At 45.0% G+C, this 11,522-nt stretch overlaps 2 protein-coding genes across 3 annotated transcripts in view; one reads left to right on the forward strand and one right to left on the reverse strand.

Moving 5' to 3' along the window:
* The window catches only part of LOC149356976 (uncharacterized), a 592,868-nt gene that overhangs the window by 349,253 nt on the left and 232,093 nt on the right, over nt 1-11,522 (reverse strand). The gene's annotated exons all lie outside the window — the stretch shown is intronic.
* LOC149356983 (BEN domain-containing protein 5-like) overlaps nt 1-11,522 on the forward strand; it is a 31,563-nt gene that overhangs the window by 12,416 nt on the left and 7,625 nt on the right. Inside the window, exons 2-3 of one of the 2 annotated variants that reach the window (XR_016291713.1) lie at nt 490-608; nt 2,861-11,290. Coding sequence is in view for 1 of the 2 variants with exons in the window: in XM_089584383.1 (XP_089440509.1) it covers nt 490-608; nt 2,861-2,914 (173 nt within the window). In the remaining variant the exon portion in view is untranslated. The remainder of the gene's footprint in view (nt 1-489; nt 609-2,860; nt 11,291-11,522) is intronic. The other variant, XM_089584383.1, reaches the window with a different exon arrangement.

The raw sequence follows: 11,522 nt of genomic DNA on the forward strand, positions 1-11,522 counted from the left end.
TCCCAGATAGTGTAAATCAGTTAGATTTCTCCAACGCCCACGTTCGGAATGTAAACACCACCATGTGACGTGTCTATCGTACTGGCGTAGACAGAATCGGACATTCAGCGCTCTGTGGCGTTCGAGTGATTGCCTGAGCAGATTGTTATTTTAGTCCAGCGCAACAGCCAGCTGCGGCAGGAACTTAATTCGTGCTACGATCGCTGGTTCGACCAAAGCAATAATTCCTTGCCTACCAGAGAACTGAATTTAAGGGTATATTGGCGATCGGAGTACAAAAATGCATATTGGCTGCAAAAACACGGACATGGAAATGGTTGGCTTCTTTTCGTGCTGCTTCGCGTGGCGAAAGTTCAAAACTAGCGAACATGTGTGTGCCAACTAGTTGGCTTAACTTTGGTGCATTCGGCCAGCCGAACTGCTGTTGTTGCTTTTGTTGGCGTTTTTGGCAGGTCATCATATATTCCATCTGTTTCACAATTTGCGCAGAAACACGTGATGAACTCACGGAAAAAATGTCAGCGAAAAGGGTGACAATGCCCAAAATCAGAACGCAAGAAATCCCGGAAGATTTGGAGCCTATTCAAAGCCAGAAGAAGGAAAAGCAGGTATGCTCACCACAACAATTATTGGTATGGTGTTTTAAAGCAAGGGAAGAGAGTAAAAGAGTAATACAAAAAGATTTGTCGGCAGTCATGGCTAGGTTAAATCCTTCAAAGTGAGAGCAAGTTGCTCTTCAGTCTGCAGATTTCATTATGCACCGTAAGCTATTCCCCCCCCCCCAACACACTTCCTTCTTAAACCACCCAAAAATTTTTCCCAGGTTATGTGACCTGAAAACATTTAATCAATAAGCTTGCACAGCAGGAAATACAGAAAAAAAACTCATTATAAGGAGTGTACCATCAGCTGAGAGGAAGCGCAAAAGCTGGTGCTGCAGCTTGATGTTAAGCTGGCGCAGCTCCTCGTTTTCTTTCCTCAGCTTCTGCACTTCTTTCTCTGCTGCTGTCTCCGTGCCACTGGCCATAAGGTCGTCCATTGCGGCCTGTCGCACAAGCATCGGCAACTTTTTGATGTTTCGAACCTGCAGTACTTAACACAGTGTCAAAACACATATTCACCCATATTGTCAAAGATGCAAACTGCAGAAATGCTTGCATGTGACGCAATGTTACTGAAAAGCTATTAAACATCACATTTCATTACAAGGTTCGGTTTTCAATTGCGCGTACATACGTTATCCCATGCCAGGTCTGTTGGGCGTTGTGCAGGGCGCGCGACTACTCCACGATGTCTTTGACCAGAAATATATTCATCCATTTCTTCTTTGCATTTTGGGAAGAAAAGAAATCTCTTAGGAGTGTGTTCACGAAGAAAAGTGAGTGCGGATGCTAGCTCTGCGGGAATGCGCACTGACTTCATGATATGTAGGTCTTCGTGGCTGCATTTAAGAGCATTCAATATCGCTACCTCTGAAAAGTCAAAGCAGTGTTTCAACTTTCAGGCAGTGTTTGAGAAAGTAACCCAATGTGACATCGCTGTAAGGGAAGCTGAGTGCATGAGTGACAAAGATACACCTGTGTCTAGATGAGTGACCTCTTAATTGACAGTGCCTATCTGGCCATCAGCCAGAATTCCCCCAACACTCATCAGAGACTGGCTGCTCAATTGAGTAGTCTGTCCTTTTTTTTTAGAATGAATCATTTTCGCCACTGTTCAGCAGCAGTAACAAACATTGCTATATGAAAGTGCAGCCCCAGGTTTTTGGGAACCAAAGGGACTCAGGCTATGAGGGATACCGCAGTGAAGGGCTTCAGAAATTTTGACCTCCTAGGGTTCTTTAATGTGCACTGACCACACAGTACACGGGGCCTCTAGAATTTCGCATTCATGTCAAGTTTTTAAGAAACAATGCAGAATCGACAATGCAGAGCAGTGAAGTATACATTTTATGCTTCCGAACTAGTCCCAAGTGATACACACAACACCCCCCCCCCTCAAAAGCAACAGGTTCACCTTGGGAAGACCAGCCACTCATCACTTCTACATAAGACAGTTCATTACTACTACTGAAAGGTGCCTGGAGGGGCGCCAGTGAAAAAAAAAACGTATTCACAAGGCCCAGCTGATGGAGGTGCCGGGGAATTTCAGCCGGGAATATCAATCAATGCCCTAACATTAAAGGCACTGGAAATACACGGGTAGCTACAGCTGCCGCAAAGTAGAAATTACAAAAGTACTCGGACAGTAATAAAGATGTTCTTACCTGTCATCTGAAGGATTTTTGCGTCATAGTACCCGCCCTTTGTTTTTTCGTCCCCCCCCAAAATACACCTGATATATATGTCCCGCCGCAAAATCATTCGCTCTCTGGGTGAAAACCTTTCACAAGAACAGACGAAGTCACTTTTTTACGTTGTCCAGCAGAAACTTAACGTATACGTAAAAAACCATTGCACTGCTGATGCTCACTCGTGAGCAAGGCAAGCGTCACCAACATCGCGCAGTAAGAACAAACCAAGAAGGTTGGAACAAACTCTCTACATGATCTTTTGACAACGTAATGGTGTGTGTGGTGCTGCAGTCTTGTCAAACAAAAAATTGCATGCTGATGCACACAGCTTTAGCACGTTGCTCTGAAACAGATTGAGTTATCTGTATTATGTTGCAAATGTAGTAAACTTTGTAAGCGCCACTTTCTTTTTGGCTAGATTGTAGCGTTTGCCTTGCTGGGAGAGGCGGGCACGCATTTAAGCACGCTATAAAAAAAAAAGAAAGGAATTTCCAGCGCTGTCTGTCATCGTCTCCTTGGTTGTGCGTTCCATCTGTCTTCAGTGTGCTCGTTCTTGCACCTTGGCAGACGACATGGAGCCGGCTACAAAAGGAATCCACTGCAACGTCTCAAGCACCGCAGGTAATTCACCGACTTGTTTACGTAAGAATCCGCTAGTGTTTTTTTTTTCCCCGAGCTGTGCAATGTTGCAAAAGCGACCTTTGCCATTAGGCTTGCAAGACGCGAGGAGAAGCCCGCTTTTCAGTGAATTCTTGAAGCAAAATGCGGGGCGAGCAAGTGCATATTTGTGGGTGTGGATGCGGAAAGGAGGTACGGGTCGTTGCGAAATAAAAGGCATTGAGCGAAGTAGGAACAGCAAAGAAGGGCAAACGGGTGCTGGAGCTGGATAGCTCGAAACGCCGAGCACCGGCGGCACGGATCATGACGGCGCGGTTGCTGCTGCGTGATGTGCGTGCATTACCGTAATGGAGGATTTGCTTCGCGAGACTGTGCCGTGCTCCTTTGAAGCGTTGCCTTTTAAATAACTTGGACCTATTCGTTAATTCTGTATTTCAACTCCCCCCCCCCTTTTTTTTCTTTTTGAAAGGGGGGGGAGAGAGCTAAAGTCCCCGATTTTTTTTTGTGGAATCGCGAGAACCTAGGGTCCTTACACCCACCGCAGGCAGTGGTCATGCTCTTGACTACGCGGTAAGCATCTAAAGAGTTCCTGAGAAGGCGGAGCTTGCATGGCCTATCAACGTCCAAAACATTCATTGTCTGTGATGGATGCATAGTGACGGCTGATAGCAGAACGCAGCATGCAGAAATGAGAAAGAGGGCTAGGAGACGGAAATGATGAATTGATGCGGCATAAACCATGGCAAAAAAGTTTGTCGCATCAGATTCTGGCAGAAGAAAACAAGGCAGCGCGGGTGTACAATGATCAGGAAAAAAAGCACTCCGCAGCATCGAATTAAGAGGAACAAGAAACAGAAGCAGAAGGGGACTGGTGAGGTGAAATGTGGATTGAAATATTGCTGCGTTCTGAGGGCCAGGCTGAAATACAGGCAAATAGCACCAAATTGGATGTAACCGTCATCATTTGGGGAATTAGAAAGTTCATCAACATAAATGCAGCCAAACACGAACTCCAACTGAACACTATAAATGTGTAAGAGGTATCGACTACATCAGCATACTATATGTAGATGTCACCACGGGGTTAACCCGAGCATCCGCAGGGACATCCCCTCAGGGGGATGATGGTGAACAATGCGTCACCACGGACCCGAGCATCCGCGCTTAGCCGTGCGTGGCATCGCCGTGTCCGGGGAAAAGGGGATCCTGGTGGTTGAGCCGATGCCGAGCGTTTGGACCCTTAAGGCCCCTCGGCGGAGGCAACACACCACTTTGGCCCCAGCTTCCTGTAGACGGCACCTCCGGCCTGACCCGACCGGGGGAAATCGGCAGTCGCCTTTTCCTGTCCTCCCCTCTACCTTTCACTTTCCTATTTCCTTTCTTACAACTTTCCTGTATCCTCCCCTCTTTGTTTTTTTCCTTTTTCCTGGCGGCGAGGGTTAACCGTGTGTGACCAACTACCCTGAGTTGAGTCATATTAGGTTATAGTTAAGGTGTACAGCTGGCGTGGGCAGGACTTTCTTTCAAGTACCTGTCGCGTCCCCTTGTTGGACTCCATGGTGGGTGGCTGGCACCATGACCGAAAAACTACATTTTTTATGGCTCCCCCCCTTTCAAAACTTGATCGCTCTCTCAAGAGAGGGCGGACCGAAGCAGATGACTTTTTCCAGAAAAGAAAAGTATCCTTTCCAAAATTTCATGTCATTCACAGTAAAGCAGAAGAAACACAAGCAAGGATAATTATCCCCATTCCAAGTCTCAAAACGCTTGACGGATGCCTTAGGCCTTGGCTACAAGGTGTCAAAAATGGCCAGTGGCGACTTACTTCTTGAACTGCGCGACAGCATACAACACTCAAAAGTTGCAACAATTGTATCCATTGGGGACATCCCTGTCTCTGTGACCCCACATCGGTCTCTGAATACTGTACGAGGCGTCATTTCTGAAATAGATTTTGTCCACCTTTCTGAAAAGGAAATGCTCGAAGGACTTACTGACCAAGAAGTTATAGATGTCCACCGGATCAAGATCCGGAAGGATGGCAAAGAAGTGGACACCAAACACCTGATCTTGACATTCAACATGAGCACATTACCCGAATCCATTGAAGTAGGCTACCTGAAAATAAATGTAAGACCGTATATTCCCAACCCACGCAGATGTTTCAACTGCCAGAGATTTGGCCACGGCTCCCAGAGTTGTCGCGGCCGCAAAACTTGCTCAAAATGCTCTTCGAAGGACCACCAATCCGAAGAATGTGTTGCTAACCTACGGTGTGCAAACTGTGATGGCGACCATGCTGCCTACTCCAGGGCTTGTCCGTCCTGGAAAAAAGAGAAAGAAATCATTACTCTCAAGACTACGCAAAACATTTCTTTCAAAGAAGCAAGAAGGCAATACTCTCAAACAAACAAATTCACCTTCACTGCAAAAACAAACTTCGCCGATGTGGTGCGTGGGCGCGGCGCACCACACCAGGCTTCGGCACCTGTCCAGGCCACACGTAGTGAGCCTGTGGCGGGGCCATCCGCGCCGTCTGGTGGAGTAGCTCACGCTACTCCGCCTACCCCAAAGGAGGGGACGCAGACCCCCGGGTCGGCGGGCCCAAAGACCTCTTCCCACAGGTCGAGGTCAAATTCGAAAATCAATGTGCCTCCTGCACGGTCGTCCAGTGCCTCCGCAGAGGCGATGGACACGACCCCGGGCAGCCCCTCGCCGTCCACGTCGGATGGTCGGCGGAGCTCCCTGGATCGGTCAAAAAGAGACAGGCCCCAAGTCACGGGGCCATAAACAACTTGATTTAGTTTTTTCAATCAGTACAAACACAAAACTAAGATGGCTTTCATAATACAATGGAACTGTAGAGGAATGTTGAGGAACTACAATGATATAACTCATATTCTAGGGTCAGTGATGCCTCTAGCCCTATGTCTCCAGGAGACCAATCTTGGTCCACAACATTCAAATATCTTAAAACATTATACAACTTTTAGGCGTGATCGTGAACATGCAAATAGACTCTTGGGAGGCGTCGTAATCATCATCCAAAGCGGCGTCCCGGCTCAAGAAATCAAACTGAAAACAAAACTTGAGGCGGTTGCGGTTAGCGTCATCAGCTACAAAACCATTACAATATGTTCTGTATATCTTCCCCCACACATCACATTAACATGCCAAGATCTAGAAAGCCTGATCGATGAACTGCCGGAGCCATTTCTGGTAGTTGGCGATTTTAACGCTCACTCTCCGTTTTGGGGAAGCGAACGCTGTGACTCTAGAGGCCAAACAATCGAAGATTTTATACTTTCGAATAATGTCTGTCTTTTAAATACGGGAAAAGCCACATATTGCTGTCCAAGCTCAGCAAAAATGAGCTCTCTCGATTTAGCTTTCGCATCACCATTACTTTTTAACAATTTTAAATGGGATGTTTTAAATGACCCCTTGGGCAGCGATCACTTACCTACCGTCATCAGGCTCTCATCGTCTACTCCAATCATCCCCACAAGGCCACGGCGCTGGAAAATTCAGCTCGCCGACTGGTCACTTTTTACAAAAAGTGCCACTCTGGAAAAGGAATTTTGTGACGACCTAAGCACAGATGAAATTAATGAGAAGTTTACTGAATGCATAATATCGGCCGCAACACTCGCTATACCACAAACAACAGGACTCGCACAAAAGAAACACAAAGTGTGGTGGACAAAAGAATGCACATTAGCAAAGAAACAACAAAACAAAGCGTGGAGCACTCTGCGTCGATATCCCACTGCAGAGAACTTACTTACCTTTAAGAAGGCAAAAGCCAGAGCGCGCTATGTGCGAAGAAATGCAGAGAAAACCTCTTGGCAGAAATATGTCTCCTCAATAAATAGTTCAATAACATCAAAGAAAATGTGGGAAAAAGTTCGTAAATTTACTGGTGACCATACCCCTTTCACACTTCCCCTCTTGACAGCACCCGGGACACAAACATCTTTAGAAGAACAGGCGAACATATTGGGCGAGCATTTTGCTGAGATCTCAAGCTCATCCAACTACACAAACACATTTCAGAAACACAAAGCAATAGCTGAAAAACAAAAATTCCCATCCGGAGCAGGTATACATGAGGATTACAACCAGCCTCTCACACTGCAAGAATTAAATAAGGTATTATCTTCTGGAAAAAAGACAGCACCAGGACCGGACAATGTGCATTACGCTATGCTTGCCCATCTCTCGGAGGCTGCTGTAGAGGCACTGTTAAAATTCTTTAATAAAATCTGGATAACTGGAAATATACCTGACGAGTGGAAAAAAGCAGTCATAATACCTTTTCTCAAACCCGGAAAACCACCAACAAGTCCTAGCAGTATACCTGACGAGTGGAAAAAAGCAGTCATAATACCTTTTCTCAAACCCGGAAAACCACCAACAAGTCCTAGCAGTTATAGACCAATAGCCCTTACCAGCTGCATTGCTAAATCTTTCGAAAGTGTAATAAACATTAGACTAACCTTCGTACTTGAATCTCGGCAACTACTAGATAAACACCAATGTGGGTTTAAGAAAACATGCTCCACCACAGATCATCTTGTCCGCCTAGAAAACACCATCCGGGAGGCGTTCATCCACAAGCAGCACTGTATTGGGGTCTTCTTCGACTTGGAGAAGGCCTACGATACTACGTGGAAGTTCGGCATCCTCCGGGACCTAGCAGAGCTAGGTATCCGCGGCAGGATGATGAACTGCTTGAACGACTTCCTGGCTAACCGCACATTCCGAGTCCGCCTAGGAGCAACTCTCTCCATGACTTTCACCCAAGAGAACGGCGTACCCCAGGGGTGCATTCTAAGCACGACACTCTTCATAGTAAAAATGAATTCCTTAGCTAAAGTAATACCCAAATCCATAATGTATTCAGTCTATGTAGATGACCTACAAATAGCATGCACGTCCTCTAGCATATCAACCTGTGAGAGACAAATACAAATCACACTAAATAAACTAGGTGCTTGGGCAGACATAAATGGGTTTAAATTTTCTCCTCAAAAAACAGTAGCTGTTCTTTTTTCATTGCGACGAGGCCTACAGGTCGATCCCAGTCTATACTTGAATCACACTGCGCTACCAATTAAACTAGAACACAAATTTTTAGGCGTAACTTTCGACAAGAAACTCACATTTCTACCACATATTAACAACCTTAAAAAGAAAGCTTCTCAAGCCCTCAATATCTTAAAAATTCTCTCACGGAAGCGGTGGGGGTCCGATGGAACAAGCTTTTTACAAATATATCGCTCTCTGGTGCGCTCCAAGCTGGACTACGGGTGCATAGTATATGGTTCGGCAAGAGCATCCTACTTAAAAAGATTAGACCCCATTCATAATCTTGGTCTGCGCCTATCATCTGGAGCATACAGAACATCACCAGTAGTTAGCCTTTACGTTGAAACTAATGAAGCCGCTCTTGAGGATCGAAGAATCGCCCTTACATGCTCGTATGTCTTAAAAATCCGTTCTCTTCCGAAACATCTCTGCCATCCAGTTGTAACCAAGTGCCCATCTAAAAGATTATTCATCAACAAACCACATTCTATCAGACCATTACTGCTGCGCTTTGAAGATAAATGTGAAGAGCTAACAGTACTAGATGCCCTACCAAATATTGCACAAAGGAATGAATGTTTGCCACCATGGTACAGCCTGCCTTCAGTATGTGACTTCACAATGACACATTTAGATAAAAAGCAAACGCCAAATGAGTACATATTACAGGAATTCTTTGCACTAGAAGAAAAGTATGACACTTACATTGCATTTTATACCGATGGCTCAAAAACAGAAAATCACGTTGGAAGTGCAGTAATCCAAGGAAAAAACAAACAGATAATGCGACTACCAGAATGCGCATCGGTTTTTACTGCTGAGTGTTATGCCATCTTTGTAGCTGTGGAAAAAATAGTAAGAGAGAAAATCAAAAATAGCATCATTTACACCGATTCCCTGAGTATGCTCAAAGCACTGCACTCCAGAAATGCTGCTGAACCCATAATAGGTAACATCATACATAACATTGTTAAAATCACAAAACAAAAACGTAACATTAAATTCTGCTGGGTTCCTAGCCATGTTGGAATCGTAGGTAATGAAAAAGCAGATGTATGCGCTGCACAAGCCCGGAATGGCCAAATAAAACAAGTGAGCATACCGCACAGGGATTGCTTAAAGTTTATCAACAGTAAACTCAGAAATAAATGGCAGGCCGCATGGCAAGATCACATAAACAACAAATTACATTCTGTTAAGCCCATTTTAGGGGAATGGCAATCGTGTAGGCATAAACAACGTTTTACCGAAGTTATTTTATGTCGGCTCCGCATTGGACACACTCACCTCACGCACAACTTTCTGCTAGCCAAACAAAACAAACCTCTCTGTGAAATGTGTGGTGCTGAACTCACAGTGAACCACATTTTAATTTCATGCATAAAATTAGAAGAACTAAGAAAGAAATATTTCACAACATTTTACAGGGAAAGCATCCCATTACACCCCATGCTACTCTTAGGTGATCGAGCACTGGTTGACATTTCATGTATTTTTATGTTTCTCAAGGAAGCGATCGTTTTAAACAAACTCTAAGTATTTTTAAAAAGCTTCACCATTAACAAAAACTCTAACCTTGTGTTTGGCGCAGCATAGCCTCAGTTGCTTTTGCGCCATAAAAATCAATATAACTAACTAACTATATGTAGATGTGGCAAACATGAGTTTATGTGTCGTACATTAGCCACCACCTGTCATTTCTCACCATCTTAGGAGATGGTGTAAAAGACATCCGAGGAAATAAAGCTCTGTTTACTGACAACATTTGGTTAAGTATGCAACAAATGCAGAGAAGTATGCATGAAATTCTGCTCTGACATCATCTGTGAGCAGCACGGATTACACTGATACTTTTTAAAGCCCGTAGTAATTTTTATGGAAATTACTGTGCATACCAGTAAGAATGACAAGAAGTAAAAACACTGAGCCCTCAACATAACGGATCTCTCAGGATCTCTCTTTGTCCAGCAGAACACCGGTTCAGACAAATCTTCTCATGTCAGTGTGTGAAGCTCACTTTAGAGCACTGTGAGAGCTGGAGCCGGTCACTTGGTCAGCATCTTATCACAGCGAATGGCAGTGAGGATGGAACAATTCAGCATTAATTGGGCCCACGTCATGCCATGATAAGATGCTGACCCACTAATCGGCCAGATTTCTCAAAGCATGCCACTCGGGCTTTCGTCACTGTCTGATGTAGCTAATACATTCCTCTTTAGTTTATTCTTTGCAGTCAGCTGCAGTAAATGAGATACGAAGAGGGGACGCTGAGGTTACAGACGAACAAACTGAGAGTGAAGAATGTCTGCTGCCACTACCTCAGCTCTCTGAACAAGCAGGAAGTGCTGCCTCTTTTAACCAGAAAGCTGAGCAGGGAGACCCTGATGTGCATGAGGAAGCTGACGACCCAGATGATCTTTCTGATTTCATCGCAACCAACTGAAAGACGACTCTTCCTGGCCAGTCCACAACTCGACTGCAAGCCATGCTCCTGATATTATCATTTGTTGTGGCAGCTAAGCTACCGTGGACACAAGTTGACAGCTTGCTCAAGCTTCTGAACGCCCTCTTTGCTGAAGAGGTTTTTCCTTCAACCAAATATGGTTTTCGAAAACTGTGGAAGCTTCAGAAGTCAAAAATGGTGAGCATGCATGCCTTCTGCCCAACTTGCCAGTTCTTAATTGATGGCAATGGTACCAGCCACTGGCGCTGCCGAATTTGTTCAGAAGTTGCAAGCCTAGGAGAGGTTTTGATCACTCTTAACTTGAAGCGACAACTGCAACAGCTCCTGAAACGCATGGGCAAAATAGTTGGAAGCAACCTGCTTCAGCTTGCTTTATCTTGCCCAGAGGCTCTCACCGATATCACAGATGGCCTGCTCTACAAGAAAGTTCGCAGCGACCACGAAATGAAATGGAGTGACCTAAGTTTGACGATGAATACTGATGGTGCACCGGTATTTAAGTCAAGCAAAGGTTCTGTGTGGCCAAATACAAGTTGCCCTCAATGAGCTTCCCGTTCCTCTGCGATGGAAGAATATTTTGGTTGGAGCAGTTTGGTTCAGCAAGGAGCATCCACCTGCACATCTCTTCATGAAAACCTTTGTGGACAAGTTCCAAGAGGTTGGCAGCCTGATGTGGACCTTTGCTGATCAAGTTGTGGAGTCTGCAGTCAGAATTGTGTGCTGCTGTGTGGACTCACCGGCCAGAGCTGCTTTGCTCAATGCAAAGCAGTACAATGGGTACTACGGCTGCACTTGGTGTCTTAACAAGGGAACTTTAGTTGACGGTGAGACTCCTGCTTTCATTCAGTCTTATGAAGGACACAGATATACAGCATATGTTTTACATAGCGATTGGTGGCCAGCGGTAAAAGTAAGGAATAACAGCCTACTTGGCTAGTTGGATGTTTTATACTTTGCCGGTGTTATTCTCTGTCTTGAATTATTTTCATTTGTTCTTTACTAGTGCTTTGATCTGTGCGGCATGAAGTGAATTTTGATTTTAATGACTTGTTGTGT

This window comes from Amblyomma mixtum, chromosome 3, assembly GCF_055824585.1.
Source record: "Amblyomma mixtum isolate Tamu chromosome 3, ASM5582458v1, whole genome shotgun sequence".
In the NCBI taxonomy this organism is placed as follows: Eukaryota; Metazoa; Arthropoda; class Arachnida; order Ixodida; family Ixodidae; genus Amblyomma; species Amblyomma mixtum.